The following is a 21,612-nucleotide window of genomic DNA, read 5'->3' on the forward strand; positions in this document are numbered from 1 at the left end:
GGTATTAGCACGTTTTCCTATGTCAAAGATATTGAAGAGTTGAAGCCCACAGCCAAGCAAAAGTGATTATGGCATAGCGCTCCAATTGTCTATAGCATCCCATAACATCGCTTGAGAGCTATTAGTGGGCAGTGAGAGTGGAGGGTATACCGTATACAATATTACCGGCGCGGGTGTTTAAAGTTGGAGCTGTAGGACAGTGGCTGCAATATCAATAGGTTGGGGGGTCTTACGGATGTGGCGAATCCTGCGTAGATGTCTACCATAGCGTTGTCTCGAATCGATGATGCATATCTTGAACACGTGATAGTATGCGGTGCGCAGAATCAGATCTGGTAGGACGTGTGCTTATGTAATTACGTTGGCGGGTTCGAGGTCAGGTGCCGTCACGCGTCGCCCTTGGCCCTCAATGAGTCAAAACCAACTGTTTTATTCTGTTCTTTCCAGTGCCAAGTACCTGGGTTTGTCAAACTGAACAGAGAATTGGAATCTGAGCATGTTATGATCTCCAAACTCCAATTAATCATTATTTATTATCACAACATTCTACTACCATGACATAGCTCATATTGTATTCCCCCAGCAAACGGAAAGAAATATAATTCTGAAACTAAGACATAAAACAAAAGATCAAAACACCCATCACTGGTATCACTGCGCAGGAGATGCAGCAGCCGAAACCTGAGATTGAGGCTGATACGCTCCATAATAATTAGGCTGGTAAGTATACCCCCCTTGCTGTGCAGTACCGCCGGCAGCAGCTGTTCGCATATGCGGAGGGAGTGTTGGAGGGACGTAGCCACTAGCACCAGCTGCTCCTGTGTTCCAAATCGTGCCCGCAGCAGCCTGAAGTGGTTTCGCAGTGACGGTGTTTGCTACTGCGCGCTGTCCAGCTTGTGCAGTATTACTAAAAAACCCTGCATAACTCGTTGGGATCGTTGCAGATGGGGCTGCAGGTGCATTTGCAGTAGCAACTGCGCCCGTCTGAGGTGTCCCCGGAGCAGCTGTCGTGCTAGTACTGGCAGCAGCAGCCTGGGTCGGAGGTTGATACTGGTACCAGGAAGAGTAGGCGTATTGCTGTTGTCCTGATGTGGCGTATTGCTGATTAGCATAATATTGCGTAGCAGCTTGGGTCTGCCCTTGTGTGCCATATGAAGCGGGGTAGTAGGAGGGTGTCTGTCCTGGCTTGTACGGATAATTCCCGCGGTAGCCTGCTGCTGCATAGTTATACGAGTACTGGTAGTTCTGTGCAACTGCGGCTGTTGCGGCAGTTGGTGTAGCAGCAGCGGGCGTTGCAGGGGCAGGTGTAGTCGCGGCTGATGGTAGAGAGGGCACTGCGGTAGCAGTGGACTTGATGTAGAGTGTTGAGTTATCACGAAGGGCTGTTGTACGACCTGTAGGTAGGGTACCATACCAGCCTTGCGAGGGTGCAACAGGGAGCGTGCGATGTAGTTTGTGGAGTGTGGCGGAGGAGGGAATGAGTGGCACATCAGCGCTTCCCGACTGTCGAGGTCGTAGCGATGCCAGCAAGGTGAGTGACTCAAGAATGCTTTGAGCTGTAAGAAAATCTAAGTCTGACGAAAGAATCTCTCCAGGATGCCCTTACCAGTATCCCACTCTTCTGATCCTTCCTCGACTGGATGAAATCCCCCATTTTTCATCAGCCGTTGTCTCTGAAGCTCTTCTAACCGCTTAAGAGCTTTTGTGTTCCTATCCAACAGCTCTTGAATAGCATTCTCTAACTCTAAGCTCTTGAAGACAGACTTCAGGGAGGCAATCTGCTCTTTCGAAAGAAGGCCGTCCAAAGCCTCTTCGTCATCATCAAAACTCTCGTGAAGTGACGGGTCGATGATGTTATTCTGCTCCTGCTCCAACCCTGCCATAGGCGAACACTGTGCATCATCCTCAGCAGCATGCGCTTTCTCAGCAGCCCAGCGCTTCTTCCTATCCTCCCATCTCCACAAGACCTCCCCAAGAGCCTCTCTTCCAATCTCCACTCCTTCTTGGTCAAAGGTTGGAGCGAAGCTTGCATAGGGACCATAGTCCAAAAATGACCCACAGCTCACGTGCCGAGGGCCTAGGAGCTTCGACCGATGTCCTGGAGGCTTCTTCGGTACATAGGCACCCAGCGTCATTGGAGCCTGCATGTCTGTGGGAGTGATGGTCGACTTGGAGGTGACGTCGGAGTATGCAAGAGACGAAGGTGAGGGGAGGATGGCAACAAGTTCTGCGTTGGCAGTTTGAAGGTCTTTGAACTCTTTTGAGTCGGTTAAGAGGTCTGAGCCGAGAGATGACCACCAGGTGCCAGATGGGAGACGTTGCATGAGGGCATATTTCTTACCCTGTCCGGTGTGAGATAGTTTGTCAGGGAGGCTCAGGTTGAGAGGCGGTACATCTACAGCAGGGTCTGGATTGACTGGGATTATGGATTCGATGTCAAGTGGAAGCGGGACGGAGTGGAAGGATGCCTGGTTGAGGAGGGAGATGGCAAGATTACAAAAGCGCAGTTGCAGTACAGCAGCAGAAGATGGACGAGACCTCGCATGATGCACCTCTGGAAATAGACTCTGAACTGCGGACTAGAAGCCATTCATGAGTCAATTCGACGTCGGAGAATGCAAGAAACTTACATGCAGCACCCTGAGTGGGTGCTGTGATGAGTCGCTGAGAAGGGTACGTAGAGAACACGTTCCCGTTTGCGATTTGGAAGTGGAGGGTTCGGATGAATTTGTGGCGGGCACAGGAAAGACACGGTCGAGAAGACCTTGGGAGTCAACCCTGTAGGAGTGATTAGAAGATGAAGATGAATTGATAACAGTATTCGACTCACATTTCAAGGATTTCAAGGACCTTTTGCGCGATTGGAGTGTCTAGAGGGACATCGGCGACATGGTCGAGCTCGGGCATCTTTCCCTTAGACAACTTGTCGTCTGTTGATTCCTCCTTTATGCCATTCTCTCCACGATGCTGCTTTTGTGCAGGTTGATCATCGTCTGGGAGTGAAACGCGCTTGCGTTTCTTTGTGGATTGCTTTGCGCGTTGTGAAACTCCTGGATCTGGCTGTTTTTCCTTTTCATTCTGCTGTGTCGCTGAACGAGTGGCTCTAGCCATGATAGAAGTGTCCAATTCGTAGTTCTTATGGATTTTGAATGTGACGAGGAAAGATTAGGGGATGAACGCGTTCAGGGCTCAACGCGTCGATGGTCGAATTAGAATATTAATCCTCACGCAGACAACTTAGTCGATGTAAACCAAGTCTTCTCTGAGCTCTCCTCGCTCTTTTCATACTCCGATCAGTCTCACCCGCAAACAGGTTCATACTCCGATACCCCTCCTTCCTCGAGTCCAGTTCATGGCTACAAAACAAATCCTTAGAGCTCAGTTACGCTCGTATCCTGCAAATGGCCACTCTACGTACCTATCACAGGTCAGGAAAATAGTATTAGAATACTGCCAGAATCTTCCATCATCCACCAATACCCGTACTTTCATCTTAAATGACCTCCAGCGTGTTGCATGGCAGAACCCGCACGTAGAATTCGTGGTCAAGCAGCGCAACGGTCATGAACCAATAGCAAGGGGGTTTTATGGTTTTGTGGCTTCTTTTTGTCATACCGAACACTCGTCTGACTTGATCGTAGTTAATGGTCGTGACAAGGTCATTCCATTGCAGGAGTTCGAAGTTAATGGTGTTGAGAAAAAAGTTCAATTACTCCTCGACTCCTCGGGCGCGAAGATAAAGCAGCTCAAGAAAGGCCGTATTGTGGAGAGTACGACAGAAGCTGCGAGAGGTATTTGGAGTGGGCTGCATGTCGACACCCCGTTCAAAATATAGACGGGGTCATACTTTCCATATCGTACATTTTATTATCCCGCGTCTAATGGAATTCTGCAGCTCTCGCGATGAAGTCGGATTCCGTCAATGGAACCAGACTAAAGTTGTGATGATTGGCCGAATGATACATCTTTTTGGTGAGTCCGCGGATTCTGGTTCATTTCACCATTCCCCGCTATGTAGCATGGTTCCGCAACTGTTTCAATCTCCGTTTTTGTTGATCGCAAGCTCCACGATATGCTGCATGAGTGAAGGTCGGTGTTGACAAGCACAGGGGTGTAAGTAATGGGAATGATGGTGAGTGGAGTTAATTCACCCATGGAACGGAAAGTAAGCATACGCTTTTATTTTATATCTGAGTGAGTAGCTGATTAAAAACGGTCCAAAGGAGATTTTATCGTCAGTGGAGTGGCACTCTTGGCAGGGCGGGCTAAAAACTTGTTGAACAACTTGCACTGGCGACGGGCAGCGTTTATGGCAAGCCGGAACCTCCAGCTCGGACCTGCGTGTAATCTGACTACAGCCTCGGAGAAACTGATAGAACATATATCGTACACGTATACCAGCAACCGAGAATTCGGCATGAGGCAACCAGAACAGATAAAGGGAGACAAAATGCTATAGGGCTAGAATTCTTTCGTGTATTTTTTGTGTCATATTTCTTGAACAGTTCAATTTTGCCAATATACAGTTGAGGTAACCAGATGTTTCTAGGGTTAGGGCTACTGCTCTTGAACTCATGCCACCTATGTAAGTTAACTGCATTCACAACTACTTAGGTCCAGTGGTGACGCTGTGATTTGCAGTCGAGATAAGTTCACAATCCATTCAAGAGCGGTGGTCTGTCAAGATGTAGAGTTAAAGGGAGACATCACTATTGGGCCAGGCACAGTCGTACACCCCAAGGCTACCATCTTCGCAATAGCTGGTCCTATCGTAATTGGCTCAGGTTGTATCATTGAAGAGGCCGCCATAATAGTCAATCGCCGCAAAGAAGTGATGAGAGTTGGTGACAATAATTTGTTCGAGATTGGCTGTCGTATGTCCTTTCCCCCATGCGTGCCTTCAGTCGCGAACTTCTTCCACAGGCGTTGAATGTCCATCCATTGGCAACTTCAACACTATATCTACGCGTGCACGCGTCCACCATACTGTTCGGATATCAAATTACTGCGTCATTGGTACTGCATGCCTCGTAGTTCCTACAGATGACGAGACCCTTGACGACTACACGTCCATCTTCGGACCCGCTGCAGAAAGAAGGACTTGGAGTGGAAGGGGACGGATTCAAGAGGCTGATTTGAGGTTGAAACATGCAGAGTATCTTCGTGAGATGCTACCGAAGTTCAATCGACTACGAAGGGGAGACGGTGCTTGAGGTCTTTGTGCACGTTTTTTTATTGCCTGACAGGAGCATTGGTTGTGCGTGTTAGTCGGGTGTACATTCGCTGTCGGACGGGCATCAACGACATCGGTGGTGGATCAATACACATAATCGCCTGTCATTTCCAAGGCAATGACCTACGTTGGAATGACATGTAATATGGCATGTACATGGAGAATGACTGTAAGTCTGTAAGCGACAGAGATCCCCGCTGTCATTTTCCATGACTTGCTTCCCATGGTGTGCTGCACACGATGGGCCTAATCATGATCTAGATATTACACGCATGATGTGCCTTAGGTACCCGGAATCATTAACCGAACACGCCTTTGCCACCTTGCTAAATAGATGACTCACTGGCATATCCGGTATTCCGAGCCTTATCTTTATGCGTTCTTCGCCCTTATAGCCTTGCAACGTGCTCTCGGAATATCTTCGAATCACCCTTCCAGAATGCACGCTGGCTCTCTCACTCTCTGCAACTACCATGTCCGTCACTCGAACTTACAGGTTCAGCGTAAGCGCCCTTGCGGATCTCTTATGTCATTTTGGACTGACCATATATCGACTTTGAAAGCATTCAGAAGAGTTTGAGCAGCCCACCTACTTTTTCGCACCCGACGACGAGATTCTGAGAGATTGGCTGGATACTGATACTATAGTCAACGTAAGCTCATCCATCTCGTCGTAGTACTACCAGCCTCTCATGGACCGTCCATGCAGTCAATTACTGATCTCTCTCCCGTCAACACTTTGAGTGATCTAGCGGTGAGTTGTTAGTTCAATGTAACACGTGGCATCCCTAACACAAAGTCAGGACATAACAATTGAAGAAGAGGAATTCCGGGGTAATTACTCTTCAATGCCTTGCAGCCTTCGAAGAGTTCTGGTGCGTCTTACCTCCATGAAAGACTGTAACCCATAACCCACCTTTCTCATATAGACCCCACCTTTGGAGTGCGATGAATCCTCAAGTAAACGTAGAAGCATACTATTTGAGTCATCCATCCCTTCAAACCCTGGAATGCCCTCTTATTCGAGATACCGCTCGGAGTACCCCCGACCTTCGACACATCGTGCACGCCAAAGCGTCTCATCCATCGCCTCTTCCTCGACAGTGTACACAAAATCAGCTCCCGCTCCTGTGAAATCTATCCTCACTCGACACGATTCGGGAATCTCCCTTGCGACGACAACAAAGACATCTCGCAAGAAAAAGCGGTCTGCTCCGTCGGTGAAGTTTGTTGAAGCGCCAACGGTGTATCATAGCCATCAAGCCTATTCACCAATTCCTTCACCTCCACAATCCCCCTTGGCAACTCCGTCAGGTCAGAGCAAAAGTAAACCAAGTCGATGGTTCGCACGGTGGTGGAAACCCACTTTACCTCCAAGACCAATTATATCTGGCCCATATAGTCTAGCGCATACTGCATCGCTGGTCGATGTCTATAGCCATCGTTCCAGACCCACTCGATGTGGGAGACTGAAGCAGTTTTGGGTACGTGTAAGGAGCGTGGTTCGATAGTGTCTAAATCCGCCTACACCACGTAAGTCAATTTTCATCGAGTTATGGCGGTGATTGCAGACTGCGTACCTCCAGGTTCTTCCCTTACATGTCACCGTCGCTTCTCATTTCATGCGGGAGTGGACTTCTGCCTCGGACCTGCGCTTCTAAGAGGATAATTAGAAAATATATGAATTTGCCTAAGGTATTAGTTATGTCCACCCGTACGTAGACCGGACAAGAGCCGTAGATCGAGCTTGCATGTCATGTTTTGTCATACCCACACACTGGTACTCACTGCCCACACGATACACGCAATACTCTTAGCCAGAACATTCATATATTCTCGTCTTAACCATGTGTCAACGCATATAGTCTCAATACATGCACTACGCAGTTGTTCTTCGCGCTCGTTCCGCATCCCAGCGTGCACGCACTAGTATGGCGCCTTCAGCCTTGGAGCGCACAAGAGGAGGAAGGAGTTGCAAACGGGCAGCTTCCATGTGTGGTGGTAGGAGCGCGTCGTTACGGATAACCTGCGTATACGATGATGTCAGAGGCCCACTTCCAGGACAGTTCATATCCCATGAAGAGAAAAAATACATACGGAACCGATAGAAAGGAAGAAAGAGAAAGTCGCGGCGCTGCTAAGCATGTACTGCGAAAGGGTAGCTAGGAATCCTCGAGGACCGGAACCGTTTCTGTGCAACATGTTCGGTGAGTAAAAATGAAGGTGGAAGTCGGTTGGCTTCTTACCGAAGAATGCTGTATGATCCAAAAATGAAACCGATCGTCAGACCGACGCCTCCGCCCATCATCGCGCCCATTCTAAGGTAACGGACGTGTTTGAAAAGGATTATGTTATGGAGTAGCTATAGCTAGGACCTACTTCACTGTCAATCGGTCATAAGAAATTATTCTTAGACTTGAGATGTATGGTTGGACATACTTTTTTGCCATGTAGAAGGTTCTTGTGCTCTGTTCGCTGCGGGCATGGGCGGCATTGTAGTAGATATGTGAAAGTGAAATATGCAACTAGCTGCAGCGAATACTTGAGTATGTGGCAGAAAAGAGTAACTGCAATTGAGGCCGAGGTTACCGAAAACATGTCTGCATCTTCATCCCGCCTGCCTAAGTTTCCCGACGCTCAACAGGCTCAAATTGGTGCGTTATTTCATTGTTCTTGTATCAAGGAAGGCTGATAATTATACAGTAAGGGCGAACCAGAGAGATTTGTTCCATGTTGCATCGTTGAGGGAACAAGCAGAGTCAGTGCTTCGATCGTGGCTTGGTGTGTCCTCATATTCTTCCCTTGCCGCTGGCGCTGATGATGAATGATGAATGATGAATGAAAAGGTATACGGTGGCTCACGCGATGGGACAAGGAGGTTGAGCTAGCTGTGAAACTTATGTACTACGGACTATCCGTTGGTCGAGGTACTATATATGATCTTCTGCCAGGGTTCACCCTTTACTAACCGCACATTAGCCGTCCAGACTCTCGGGGAGGAGTACACGGATATCTGGGAAAACTCTTCTGACGGAAGAACGCCCTCGCGATCTCTCCGAGCTGCGCTTATCCTCCTCCCTACACTTCCTTCATATGTTCTCGCGCGTTGGGGTTCTCACATTGGTGCAATGAGTCCGAGAGTGGGCGAGTTGCTCCAGGCGCTGCAGGTATGTATGGAAGTAGGGACGGAGATCAACCTAGCGTTTTTCTATCTGCGGGGCACATACTATGATCTGGTGAAGAGGGTGCTAGGCATTCGACATGTGTGTCGTGTCTCGCTTTTTGATGGACAAGAAACTGATCTAGCTATTCGGTGACAGATATCTTCCATACCAGAAAACCCTCATGTTCGCCCACCGTCATATTCATTGCTTGGGATACTTATTGCGATACGCCTTCTCCACCGACTCGTCGCATTTTTGCGCAGTAGATCTCAAGCTGCTTCGGAAAAGTCCTCAGGGAAGCGTTCGTTGGACTCAACGAATGAGATGTTCATTGACGATCGACCTGCTTCGACCTTGCTTGGTGTTTCTGCCGCCGACTCTGATGTGAAGCCAGCGGAAGAAGATGAGAACACAATCTTAGACATCACGTCAATACCTTCGCATCAGCGGGCAGGGAGGACGTGCACACTTTGTCTAGAAGAACGAACAGATAGCTGTGCAACCGAGTGTGGGCACCTGTTTTGTTGGGGGTGCATTGTAGGTTGGGGACGAGAAAAGGCAGAGTGCCCTTTATGTAGACAGACACTCAGTCTTACGAGGCTATTGCCGATTTACAATCTATAGTGTGATGTTGTGTTCTGTTCTGTTCTGTTGCATTATCGGTTTGTCCTCGAGCATAGCGCGAACGTTTGGTGAGGTACGTCAGTAGCAGCACAAAATTATTATGATACATTGTAGGAGCACATCATATACCAATGTGTGCAGAAAGACAAGATTTTACATGAACAAAGCCAACATATCATACCACCTGTTGTATGAGGGTGATGTTATCGCCTTTTAGTAGTATACGACCTGGAGCCATATCAGGAATGCGTCCACAGAATCCATCAAGATAAGGGATCTCACCAAGTTCTCGTCGTGGTTTGGCGTCTTTGACGTAGACTTCTGTAGCCTCGTCGATCACGACATTCATGAATTCGTCAAATCCCTGAAGAACAGATGCATTATGTCAGTTCAACGGACCTCGAGATAATCCAAGGAAAGGAAAAAATAAGAAAGATCGCCGCGCGTCACGCAAACGCGGAGTGCCATGGCCTTGCCAGAGACGCGCCTCAACGCCCAACATGTTCGAAACTGAGAAAGTGCACGTACAATGATACGCCCTTCGATCCGCATCTCGATGTTGTCATACAGCCATATAACAACTTTTGTTCGCTATACGCATACGTCAGTGTCAACGGAGAGAGTGTTGCATGGTGGAACAGACCTGCTGCAGGTTTTTGAAGATCACATTCTGTGCAGATAAAGATCATCGGTGAATAGAAATCGACTTTGAATGGGGGGACATACAATGGGCTGCACCAACACTCTTTGTTGGCGTCCAGACATGACAGGCGGATATTTTTACGGGCGACGATGTGACGAGGCGTATTGCTAGCTTGCTTGCCTTGTCGTCGACAAAACAATTGCAGGGGTCTGCTTATGGCATAGTTTCCCACAAGTGTTTTGACATTGAAGTTTCGTTGACGCGTCAAAGCTTCTTTCAGAAGTAATCATGGAGGTAAGCACAAAAAGCTAAATACTTCAAGGGTATCGTGGTCCTGACAGTTCTCTAGGCATTCAGTCCCTCCAACTCATCAACCGCCGCGGCGGTGACCTTCATTACCTTCGTACAGGACCTTAAGCGCAAGACCAAGACATGGGGTCCTATGATAGACCTATGTGCCAACGGCGAGAAGACACTAGAGCGCTTTCGATACCAATTCCCAGATGACTGGCTATACAGTGATCAACTTAGAGGAGAGTGGAGTGCATACAACGAGATTCTCAAGAGAAAGAACGATTCCATTCAAGAGCAGCTGGGTACGGGGTTGTTCTCTTAGAGCTTGCATTATTATTTGACTCGTGATCTATTCTTGCAGCGGGCCTTCAACTTAAGATAGTCGCCGAAGACAAGATTGTAGAGAACAAGATCAACGATATCCTGTCGGAATGGGAACAGACACGTCCCGTACAAGGCAGCCTTCGTGCGGACACGGCTATGAACACTATTAACGTGTTCGAGGGGAAGCTTACTCGCGTGCAGGAGGAGTATGACCTCGTCTGCAGGGCAAAAGAGGCTCTAGACCTCGAGCTGACGCGTCATACACGCCTTGAACCAGTCTTCGAGGAGCTGCGTGACCTCAAAGCGGTGTGGACGGCACTTTCTGGTGTATGGAGCCAGATTGCCGACCTGAGGGAGATGTCGTGGTCCGTGGTGCAACCGAGGAAGCTGAGGCAGCAGCTCGATAGCCTTTTGACGTCGACAAGGGACATGCCCACACGTATGAGGCAGTACGCGGCGTTCGAATACGTCCAAGACGTACTGCGTGGACTTTTGAAGTCGAACTCACTCATCTCGGACTTGAAGTCGGAGGCACTAAAGGATAGACATTGGAAGCAGCTCTTCAAGGTTTTGAGACTTCCATCCCAGATCAGTCTGACCCTGTGAGTTGGTTCTATGCTATCACTTATCGGTACTACGTGCTGATTGTTACAGTATGACTCTTGGCCATGTTTACGATTTGGACTTGAAGAAGAATGATACTCCGATACGCGAGGTTATCATCCAAGCGCAGGGGGAGGTGGGTGGCATTACGATATTTCTTTCATTATGCTTAACACTCTCTTGAAGATGGCCCTCGAAGAGTATATCAAGCAAGTGAAGGAAATATGGACAAACTACACGCTCGATCTTATTAACTATCAGAACAAGTGTCGTCTGATCAAGTAAGCTATCTTCAGCAGGGCCACGCAGAATACTCACCATACTACTTCCAGAGGATGGGATGACCTCTTTAACAAGTGCAGTGAGAACTTGAATTCCTTGACTGCAATGAAATTGTCGCCTTACTACAAGGGTATGAGACTTGATTTCACGTTGATACCGTTCTAACTTGCTCCCAGTCTTCGAGGAAGAAGCAGGGTCATGGGAAGATAAACTCAACAGGATTCATGTACTCTTTGGTATGATTGTTGGTTATTCTGCTCTGTGAAATCCACTGAATGTTGTTTTAGATATCTGGGTTGATGTACAGCGTCAATGGGTATATCTAGAAGGCATCTTCTCAGGCAGTGCGGACATCAAACACCTCCTTCCGGTGGAAAGCTCCCGCTTCCAGAATATTAACGCAGAGTTCTTAACTGTGATGAAAAAAGTGTACAAGTCACCATTCGTCATAGATGTTATGAACATCCAGGGCATCCAGAAGAGCTTGGAGCGTTTGGCGGACCTCTTGAACAAGATTCAAAAAGCGCTTGGTGAATATCTCGAGCGCGAACGGTCTTCATTCCCTCGGTTCTACTTTGTGGGTGATGAAGATTTACTGGAGATTATCGGTAATAGCAAGGATATCGTGCGTATTATGAAGCACCTGAAAAAGATGTTTGCTGGTATTTCAACCATCAAGCTCGATGAGGACCTCACTCAGATCCAGGGCATGGCCTCGCGCGAAGGGGAGGAGGTTAAATTCACCGAGCCTATTTTGCTCAAGGACTTCCCCAAGATCAACGATTGGCTTGCAAAGCTTGAATCCATGATGCGATTGTCCCTTGCGGACCTTTTATGCGATGCTGTCACCGAGCTACAGTCCTTCTATGGCACTCCTTCTCCCTTGGAGGTGGACCAGCTCATGACGTGGATGGAGAAATATCCTGCACAATTGGTTACTCTAGCTGTTCAAGTTGCATGGACTACTGCAGTTGATGCCACTCTCGAATCTGGCAAGCTCCCAGAAGCGCCACTTGAAACAGTCTGCCAGGCACTCGACCTTCTTGCAGACATTGTGTTGCAGGAACTGAGCCCTGTCACTCGCCGCAAGTGCGAGCACCTCATTACCGAACTGGTCCACCAAAGAGACGTTACGCGTACCCTCATACAGCAACGTGTCGCAGACACTAAGGCGTTTACGTGGCTAGCGCAGATGCGTTTCTATCTGAACCGCTCTGTGGACAACCCGTTAAACAGACTTGACATCTGCGTCGCTGATGCATCGTTCCCTTACGGATGGGAGTATCTCGGTGTCCCTGATCGTCTTGTCCAGACACCGTTGACAGACCGAGTATACTTGACATTGACTCAGGCGCTTGACAACCAGCTGGGAGGCTCACCTTTTGGACCTGCTGGTACAGGTAAGGATGTTGTCTTTATTGTCCGACTTCTCAGACTAACGTAAATTCAGGCAAAACGGAGTCTGTCAAAGCTCTTGGTGTCCAACTGGGGCGTTTCGTTTTGGTCTTCTGTTGCGACGAGACTTTTGATTTCCAAGCTATGGGTCGTATCTTCGTTGGGCTTTGTCAAGTTGGTGCATGGGGATGTTTCGATGAGTTCAATCGACTTGAGGAGCGTATTCTCAGTGCTGTGTCTCAGCAAGTACAAAGCATTCAGCAAGGTCTTGTTGCGTTGGCGAAGAACCCTAACATTGAAATCGAGCTTGTTGGCAAAAGCCTCAAGATCAATCAGAACATCGGTAACAATTTTTTGATATACTGTGGAACTAGCTAATATATGCAAAAGGTATCTTCATCACGACTAACCCCAACTATGCTGGTCGGTCTCAGCTCCCACCTAACCTAACGAAATTGTTTAGACCGTACGTTCTGTCCTGACGGTTATGCCTCCCATTCTGAATCCATTGTTGCGCATTCAGGATGGCCATGACGAGACCCGACCGCGAGCTGATTGCCCAGGTCATGCTTTTCTCGCAGGGTTTCCGTACAGCAGAATCATTAGCTTCAAAGATTGTACCGTTCTTCAATCTTTGCGATGAACAACTCTCCCCCCAGCCACATTACGATTTCGGTCTCCGTGCTTTGAAGGCTGTGCTAGCAAGTGCTGGTATCTTGAAGCGTGAGCGTCTGCAGAGTGCGAGGTCCGAAGATGCGGATGGTGTTGTGGGTCTTTCCGATAACATTTCGGAGCAGATCATCCTCATCCAGAGTGTCACGGAAACAATTGTACCCAAGTTGGTTGCTGATGATGTTCCTCTGCTTACAAGGTAATTTTTGTTTGTTCTATAAAAATAAACGACTTACCCTGGACAGCCTGCTTGCTGATGTCTTCCCCGGTACCGACTACGTTCCGGTTGATCTCGATGCTTTGCGTGAGCAAATTCTCAAGGTTTGCGCGGAACGCCGCCTTGTCGACGGTGATCGATGGGTTTCCAAGATTCTTCAACTTTATCAGATTCAGAAGATTCAACATGGTCTAATGATGGTGGGACCTTCCGGTACTGGGAAGACCAATGCTTGGCAAGTTCTGCTTGCCGCGCTTGAGAGGCTCGATGGCATTGAAGGAATTCCCTATGTCATTGACCCCAAGGCCATGCACAAGGACGCGCTGTATGGCACACTCGATCCTACCACACGCGAATGGAACGACGGCTTATTCACCCACATATTGCGCAAGATTGTTGATGACGTTCGTGGTGAAAGCAGTAAGAGACACTGGATCATCTTCGATGGTGATGTTGATCCTGAGTGGGTCGAAAACTTGAATAGGTGCGTATCAGGACTGGGAAGTCCGGCGACTGTCTAACGCGATCACAGTGTGCTGGATGACAACAAACTGCTCACGCTGCCCAATGGTGAACGTCTGAACCTCCCGCCTAATGTTCGCATCATGTTCGAGGTCGAGCATCTCCGTTATGCCACCTTGGCCACCGTTAGTCGTTGCGGTATGATATGGTTCAGCGAAGACGTCATCGAGCCATCAATGGTCTACCGTCACTACCTCAACACTCTGTCGACGGTGCCCTTGGATGCGGATGATGAAGATGCTGTCGATATGCCTGGCCGTCGTACTGATCCACTGGCTGCAGATGCATCTCACTCTGCCAATCTTGCCACTCAAATACAGATCGCGTCCATCCTGGAGCGCTATTTCGGCGACGGAGATCTTGTTGACTCTGCGCTGACGTTCGCCGAATCTATAGATCACATCATGGACTTCACCTCGACACGTGCGTTGCACACTCTTTTCTCGCTGCTGAATAAGACAGCTCGAAACGTCATTGAATACAACCTGCAACACTCCGATTTTCCTCTTGCACCTGAAAAGGTAGAGCAGTATGTCACCAAACGGTTACTTGTGAGCATCATATGGGCATTCTCCGGTGATGCCAAACTCGACCTTCGGGCTGAGATGGGCTACTTCTTGGGCAAGCAAACTGGCATCGACCTTCCAACGATGAATTCCGACAATTCTATCATCGACTTCGACGTTCAAATCGCCACTGGTGACTGGATTGCTTGGCAGTCCAAGGTGCCCTCTATTGAGATTGACGCCCACGCCGTCACATCCTCAGACATCGTTGTACCTACCATGGATACTGTGCGCCACGAAGAAGTTTTGTACTCATGGTTGTCAGAGCACAAGCCTCTGATGCTTTGTGGTCCTCCGGGTTCTGGAAAGACTATGACCCTATTCAGTGCATTGCGCAAGCTTCCCGACATGGAAGTTGTTGGTCTGAACTTTTCCAGCGCCACTACGCCAGAGCTCATCTTGAAGACCTTTGAGCAGTATTGCGAGTACCGCAAGACTCCCAACGGTGTCATTCTGGCCCCAGTACAGATCGGTCGGTGGTTGGTTGTCTTTTGCGACGAGATCAATCTGCCCGCTCAAGATAAATACGGCACCCAACGAGTCATCTCTTTCTTGCGTCAGCTTGTCGAATGTGCAGGTTACTGGCGTGCGAAGGACATGGCCTGGGTCAAGTTGGAGCGCATTCAGTTTGTGGGTGCTTGCAACCCTCCCACTGATCCTGGACGTGTACCTCTTAGTCATCGTTTCCTTCGTCACGCTCCCCTCGTCATGGTGGATTATCCTGGAGAGGTTTCCTTGAAACAGATCTATGGCACGTACAACAGAGCACTGTTGAAAGTGGTCCCGACCCTGCGGGCATATGCAGAGCCACTGACGGATGCCATGGTCGCTTTCTATCTCTCATCTCAGAAACGCTTCACGACCGATATCCAAGCACACTACGTTTACAGTCCTCGTGAGCTGACAAGATGGGTTCGTGGTATCTACGAGGCTATTCGGCCTTTGGAAACGTTGTCTGTCGAAGGTCTTGTACGTGTTTGGGCGCACGAGGCCCTGCGCCTATTCCAAGACCGTCTTGTCACGGAGGACGAGAAAAATTGGACAGATGAACACATTGATAACGCAGCCATGGAACACTTCCCGACGATCAATCGGGATGAAGCCCTCCACAGACCTATCCTCTTTTCCAACTGGACCTCTAAATACTATATTCCTGTTGAGCGTGAGGAGCTTCGTGAGTACACGAAAGCTCGCCTCCGAGTCTTCTATGAGGAAGAACTGGACGTGCCACTTGTTCTTTTCAACGATGTTCTTGATCATGTCCTTCGGATTGACCGGGTATTCCGCCAGGTGCAAGGACATCTGCTTCTTATTGGTGTCAGTGGTAGCGGCAAGGTAAGTAATGCATTCTCATGTGCCAGTCTACATCTGACTTCTGAGCAGACCACACTCTCACGTTTTGTCGCATGGCTTAATGGGCTCAGCATCTTCCAGATCAAGGTCTCCAATAAGTATACCGGTGATGATTTTGACGACGATTTACGGACAGTATTGCGCCGATCTGGTTGCAAGGGCGAGAAGATTTGCTTTATTATGGATGAATCCAACGTCCTTGATTCTGGTTTCTTGGAACGGATGAACACGCTCCTTGCTAACGCTGAAGTTCCTGGTCTCTTTGAAGGGGATGAACATGCTGCGCTCATGACAGCTTGCAAAGAAGGCTCTCAAAGAGATGGCCTGATGCTCGACTCGCACGAGGAGCTTTATCGATGGTTCACTCAGCAAGTTGCTAAAAATCTTCATGTCGTCTTCACTATGAACCCGCCTGAGAATGGCCTTGCTTCTCGTGCTGCTACTTCTCCTGCGTTGTTCAATCGTTGTGTTCTTGACTGGTTCGGTGACTGGTCTGACCAGGCATTCTATCAAGTCGGAATGGAGTTCACGCATACCATTGACCTCGATCTGCCTTCTTACACCCCTCCCGCGCTCTTCCCTATCGCATACCGCGAGCTGTCCATGCCACCAGTCCATCGCACAGCAGTGGTGAACGCACTGGTTTACGTTCATTCGTCATTACACCAGATCAACCAACGTTTGAGCCGTCGTCAGGGTCGCTATAACTATGTCACACCACGTCACTATTTGGACTTGTGAGTTTCATCGTCCTCACCTTGGAGTGGTATTGAACATTTTTTACAGCATTAATCAATACGTTCGTCTCTTCAATGAGAAACGTGATGAACTGGAGGAGCAACAGCGCCATCTGCATGTTGGTCTCGACAAGTTGAAGGATACTGTCACTCAAGTCGAGGAGCTGCGCAAGAGTTTGGCCATCAAGCGATCTCAACTGCAAGCGAAAGATGCTGAAGCCAATGAGAAGCTCAGGCGCATGGTTGCAGATCAACAGGAAGCCGAACAGAAGAAAACTGCCTCAATAGAGATCCAAGCGGCCCTTGTCGAGCAAGATAAAAATATTGCACAACGTCGCTCCGTTGTCATGGCAGACTTGGCTGACGCAGAACCAGCTGTTTTGGATGCCCAGTCTGCCGTTAGCAGCATCAAGAGGCAGCATCTTCAAGAGGTCAGAACTATGGCGAACCCTCCTGAAGCAGTGAAGCTTGCCATGGAGTCCGTGTGTACCCTGCTGGGACACAAAATTGACAACTGGCGTACTGTCCAAGGTATCATTCGTCGGGACGACTTCATTCAGAGGATTGTCAACTTTGACACCAATAGTCAAATGACGAAACCCCTTCGCGAGCTGATGAAAAGGGACTTCTTGAGCCGACCTTCGTTCAACTTCGAAACAGTGCAGCGTGCAAGTAAAGCTTGCGGCCCCCTAGTGAAATGGGTTCTCGCTCAAGTACGTTTCTCCGAGATTCTCGACAAGGTGGAACCTTTGCGCAATGAGGTCCAATCACTAGAGTCGCAGGCAGATATGACAAAGAAACAGGCCTCCCAGATCATCACCATTGTCGCCGAGTTAGAGTCCAAAATCGCGACCTATAAAGAGGAGTATGCATTACTTATTAGCGAGACTCAGGCTATCAAATCGGAGATGGAGCGTGTGCAGAGCAAAGTGGACAGGAGCATGAAACTTCTTGAAAGTTTGTCATCGGAGAGAGGCCGTTGGGAGTCTGGGAGTCGCACATTCGATGCAGAGATGAGCACCATCGTTGGTGATGTCCTTGTTTCAGCTGCCTTTTTGGCTTATGGCGGCTTCTTCGATCAACACTATCGCGAGGTCATGTGGCAAGAATGGTCGAGCCATCTTCACGAAGCAAACATTAAATTCAAGCCAGAGCTTTCGCTTACGGAGTATCTATCGACTGCTGATGATCGCCTGAGCTGGCAATCGAAGTCACTCCCATCGGACAATTTGACCACAGAGAATGCAATCATGTTGAAACGATTCAACCGCTACCCTCTCATCATCGATCCCACAGGACAAGCCACTACATTCCTTCTCAACGAATACAAGGACCGCAAGATCACTGTCACCAGCTTCTTGGATGAGGCATTCCTCAAGGTCCTTGAGAGTGCTCTTCGTTTCGGCAATCCTTTACTTATTCAAGATGTCGAACATCTCGATCCCATCCTGAACGCTGTGCTGAACCGGGAAATCCGGAGAACGGGTGGTCGTGTTCTCATCCGCCTTGGCAGCCAGGATATCGACTTCTCTCCTTCGTTTACTATGTTTTTATCCACTCGCGACCCCTCCGTCGAGTTCTCTCCAGATATCTGCAGCAGGGTAACGTTTGTCAACTTCACCATGACGAGGAGTAGTCTCCAGAGCCAGTCGCTAGACCAAGTTCTCAAAGTCGAACGTCCAGACACTGAACGCAAGAGAACTGATCTGATGAAGGCTCAAGGAGAGTTCCGACTTCGCCTTCGCACGCTAGAAAAGTTGCTGCTGCAAGCTCTCAATGAATCAACGGGTAACATTCTTGACGATGACAAAGTCATCAGCACCTTGGAGACCCTCAAACGTGAGGCTGCAGACATTACTCACAAGGTTGAAGAAACCGATATCGTTATGAAGGAGGTCGAGCAAGTGACTGCGGAGTACCTGCCTCTGGCACAGGCATGCAGTTCCGTCTTTTTCATTCTTGAGCAACTTAACCTGGTCAACCACTTCTATCAATTTTCATTGCGGTTCTTCTTGGACATATTCGACTACGTTTTGCATCACAATCCTAATCTCAAGAATATATCCGACCATCATCGTCGGCGCGAGATACTCCTCAATGACTTGTTCTTAATCGTCTACAAGCGGACTTCTAGGGCTCTTCTTCATCGTGATCATGTAATGCTCGCCGTTCTTCTGGCTCAAGTCAAGCTCCGCGGAATGGAAGAGATCAGCGATGGACTGGAGTTCCTACTGGAGAGCGGGCAAGGCGTTACAGCTTCTATAGCTCCCTCTACAGAACACCCTACCCCTTCGATACTGACGCCGGATCAGATGATGCGTTTGGAAAGCTATGCTAAACAATCCCTATTCAAACCAGTTCTCAACAACATATTAGAGCACCCGGATGATTGGATTCCTTTCCTGCAATCGAGTAGTCCTGAATCTATCGTTCCAACGCCCTGGACGCCCAATACCCGTGAGTGACCACGCACTTCTATTGTGGGCGACCACTGATCAGATTGCAGCTGCTGTTGAAGCATTGCGTTCAATGCTGATTGTCAAGTGCCTTCGGCCCGACAGACTATTGCAGTCCACGGCCCTATTCGTCCGAAATGTGTTCCAGAACGACCTCTCATCCGATTTAGACCTGAGCGCCATGGTCGCGAATGAGGTGCCGGCGGCGACTCCTCTGGCCCTTGTATCGGTTACGGGTTATGATGCCAGTTACCGTGTAGAGAACCTCATACAATCTACCGGTGCACGTGCTTCCTCAGTAGCCATGGGTTCTCAAGAAGGTTTCACGTTGGCAGACCAAGCAATCGCAGCGGCATCCCGCCAAGGGACATGGGTGCTTCTGAAGAATGTGCATCTCGCTCCTACGTGGCTAGGACAGCTGGAGAAGAAACTCCAAACGTTGAATCCTCATCGAAATTTCCGCCTATTCCTGACCTTAGAAGCGAATCCTTCCATTCCTGTAAACATCTTACGCCAGTCACGCATCATCATGAATGAGCCTCTGCCAGGAATCAAAGCGAACCTCTTGGACTCGCTTGGATCCATAACACCACAGCGGCTGGCGCAAGGTCCATCAGAGAAGATTCGTCTGTATTTCCTATTGGCATGGTTCCATGCTGTTGTCCAAGAGCGTCTCCGCTATGTCCCATTAGGCTGGAGCAAGACTTACGACTTTAATGACTCTGATATGGCCTCGGCTTTCGGAACCATCGACACCTGGCTCAATGCAGTTGCTAAAGGACGTGCAAACGTAGACCCAGCAAACATTCCTTGGGATGCCCTTAAAACACTGATCAAGCAATCCGTCTACGGGGGAAGAGTTGACAGTGATTTTGATCAACGCATTTTGGATGCCTTTGTCGACAAGCTCTTTACGCCTGCTGCTTACAACGTCGACTTCAATCTCGTTCCAACCATCGGTGGAAGCCATGGGCTTGAAGTTCCTGATGGCACCAAACTAGAGCATTTCTTGTCCTGGGTTCAACGCTTGCCTGATCGCGAACCACCTGCATGGCTAAGCCTTCCTCCAACTGCAGAGCGTGTTATTGCTGTAGCGCAAGGTACACAATATACATCTACCCTGCCACCTCTCTAATTGCTTTGTTTTTCAAGGTAATGAACTGCTCAGTAAATTGCGCAAGATGCGGACTCTAGCAGATGATGACGAGCTTGGGAGTGCCGCTAGTCCCTCGAAAAGCCAAACCTCTCAGCAACCTGCATGGATGCGCAACCTTCACGAGCGATGCCGTGAGTGGCTTACGCAACTGCCTTCGGTGAGTTTCTTGACGTATTTGTTGTCCGCATGTTGTTCATTGTTCTATTTCAGACATTGAGCACTCTACCAAAGCAATCCAATGACAATCCTGATCCGCTTTATCGTTTGTTCTTCCGGGAGGCCTTGATCGGACGCAAACTTCTCGACCAGGTTTGCAAGGACCTTGCGGACGTGGTAAAGGTGTGCGATGGGGAACTGAAGCAAACAAATCACCTGCGAACCTTGATGAGCTCCCTGACAAAAGGTTTTTTGTCGCTACCCTTCTCTCATGCATCGAATACTGATGTATACTAGGAACTATTCCTTCTCATTGGAGGAGATACAAGGTGCCAAAGGCCATGTCCGTGTCAGAGTGGATTCCAGATCTGGCTCGTCGATTGTCTCAGCTTGATAGCATAACGAGTGTGCAACAAAATCTTTCCAACGTGGAGGTGTGGCTTGGTGGACTGTTCTTCCCCGAAGCATATATCACAGCGACCCGTCAAGCCGTGGCACATCGCAAACGATGGAGTCTTGAGACGCTTCACCTGCGCCTCGACATTGATCAGATGAATGATCCTGGTGCATTCATTGTTGATGGTACGCTGTTTCTTTCCTCTCCCTCTTCGCCAAACTCAAATAATGTGTATAGGTCTTATTCTGGAGGGCGCTGCTTGGGACGCCGAGAATGAAAAGTTGGTCCTCAATGACGGGCAAAGTGTCCGACTCAATGCTTCTCAAGTTCGCTGGGTGCAAGACGACTCCAGTAGCGAAGAACAGCCTGCCGATCTAGTCACGCTTCCAGTTTACCTCAACAACGACCGCAGTGATGTAATGTTTACGGTAGATCTGCCATTCGACAAACAATCAGCGTCGCTGGTAGCAATGAGGGCTGTTTGTCTCACCGCAAGGGGCTGAGTATTCGTTCGGCAGCGACCTAGATCTCTGACTATTGGCATACGTAATGTACTATCCTTATATCATGATACCATTCCTCTGTTTGCATTTCTGTACTTTGTGACAATCATGGACTAACATATGATGAACTGATAATCTCTCTTGCAATGTATGCTGCGTCTAGTTCAAGTCTCGCCTATAAACTAAATAAAAGACTTGGAATATCTTGGAATATGCATGGATGAGCAGGCCTATTGGTTTGCCTGAGGAGGAGCGTTGCGTAGGTGGTTACAAAACTTTGATGGAAATGTCGAAGAGTCGTGAATCTGTATGGAC

At 48.8% G+C, this 21,612-nt stretch overlaps 7 protein-coding genes across 7 annotated transcripts; 4 read left to right on the forward strand and 3 right to left on the reverse strand.

Moving 5' to 3' along the window:
- Nucleotides 1-502: 502 nt before the first annotated feature.
- EDB93DRAFT_1113501 (uncharacterized protein) lies at nt 503-3,277 on the reverse strand. The gene is made up of 4 exons (XM_041448195.1): nt 2,831-3,277; nt 2,631-2,778; nt 1,607-2,579; nt 503-1,556 (listed from the first exon to the last, which is right to left on the reverse strand). Exons 1-4 carry the CDS (start codon nt 3,109-3,111, stop codon nt 652-654), a joined length of 2,307 nt encoding a protein of 768 aa, XP_041313846.1. The 5' UTR covers nt 3,112-3,277; the 3' UTR covers nt 503-651.
- A 75-nt stretch (nt 3,278-3,352) lies between these two features.
- EDB93DRAFT_1073813 (thioredoxin-like protein) lies at nt 3,353-3,835 on the forward strand (the record flags this gene model as incomplete). The annotated part of the gene is made up of 2 exons (XM_041445043.1): nt 3,353-3,590; nt 3,642-3,835. The coding sequence occupies 2 exons, from the start codon at nt 3,353-3,355 to the stop codon at nt 3,833-3,835; spliced, it is 432 nt and encodes a 143-aa protein (XP_041313847.1).
- A 714-nt stretch (nt 3,836-4,549) lies between these two features.
- Nucleotides 4,550-5,348, forward strand: EDB93DRAFT_39802 (trimeric LpxA-like protein). The gene is made up of 3 exons (XM_041456260.1): nt 4,550-4,585; nt 4,642-4,874; nt 4,924-5,348. Exons 1-3 carry the CDS (start codon nt 4,575-4,577, stop codon nt 5,211-5,213), a joined length of 534 nt encoding a protein of 177 aa, XP_041313848.1. The 5' UTR covers nt 4,550-4,574; the 3' UTR covers nt 5,214-5,348.
- Nucleotides 5,349-7,052: 1,704 nt separating this feature from the next.
- On the reverse strand, nt 7,053-7,801 carry EDB93DRAFT_1113516 (reactive mitochondrial oxygen species modulator 1-domain-containing protein). Its single transcript, XM_041448196.1, has 4 exons — nt 7,669-7,801; nt 7,480-7,551; nt 7,331-7,424; nt 7,053-7,259 (listed from the first exon to the last, which is right to left on the reverse strand). The coding sequence occupies exons 1-4, from the start codon at nt 7,725-7,727 to the stop codon at nt 7,113-7,115; spliced, it is 372 nt and encodes a 123-aa protein (XP_041313849.1). The 5' UTR covers nt 7,728-7,801; the 3' UTR covers nt 7,053-7,112.
- A 28-nt stretch (nt 7,802-7,829) lies between these two features.
- EDB93DRAFT_1073504 (Pex12 amino terminal region-domain-containing protein) lies at nt 7,830-9,021 on the forward strand (the record flags this gene model as incomplete). The annotated part of the gene is made up of 5 exons (XM_041445016.1): nt 7,830-7,887; nt 7,937-8,014; nt 8,080-8,160; nt 8,213-8,496; nt 8,554-9,021. The coding sequence occupies 5 exons, from the start codon at nt 7,830-7,832 to the stop codon at nt 9,019-9,021; spliced, it is 969 nt and encodes a 322-aa protein (XP_041313850.1).
- A 42-nt stretch (nt 9,022-9,063) lies between these two features.
- Nucleotides 9,064-9,876, reverse strand: EDB93DRAFT_39889 (Sm-like ribonucleoprotein). Its single transcript, XM_041456261.1, has 5 exons — nt 9,748-9,876; nt 9,665-9,691; nt 9,550-9,612; nt 9,304-9,385; nt 9,064-9,249 (listed from the first exon to the last, which is right to left on the reverse strand). The coding sequence occupies exons 1-5, from the start codon at nt 9,784-9,786 to the stop codon at nt 9,197-9,199; spliced, it is 264 nt and encodes an 87-aa protein (XP_041313851.1). The 5' UTR covers nt 9,787-9,876; the 3' UTR covers nt 9,064-9,196.
- A 38-nt stretch (nt 9,877-9,914) lies between these two features.
- EDB93DRAFT_39967 (dynein heavy chain and region D6 of dynein motor-domain-containing protein) lies at nt 9,915-21,557 on the forward strand. The gene is made up of 20 exons (XM_041456264.1): nt 9,915-9,958; nt 10,014-10,260; nt 10,320-10,884; nt 10,937-11,021; nt 11,072-11,166; nt 11,218-11,297; nt 11,344-11,403; nt 11,455-12,567; nt 12,618-12,905; nt 12,953-13,028; nt 13,086-13,433; nt 13,480-13,935; nt 13,984-15,874; nt 15,923-16,629; nt 16,679-19,086; nt 19,136-20,185; nt 20,238-20,398; nt 20,452-20,644; nt 20,695-20,979; nt 21,032-21,557. Exons 1-20 carry the CDS (start codon nt 9,953-9,955, stop codon nt 21,295-21,297), a joined length of 10,380 nt encoding a protein of 3,459 aa, XP_041313852.1. The 5' UTR covers nt 9,915-9,952; the 3' UTR covers nt 21,298-21,557.
- Nucleotides 21,558-21,612: the final 55 nt, after the last annotated feature.

The sequence above is a fragment of the Suillus bovinus genome, assembly GCF_016758785.1.
Source record: "Suillus bovinus strain UH-Sbo-P2 chromosome Unknown EDB93scaffold_1, whole genome shotgun sequence".
NCBI lineage: Eukaryota > Fungi > Basidiomycota > Agaricomycetes > Boletales > Suillaceae > Suillus > Suillus bovinus.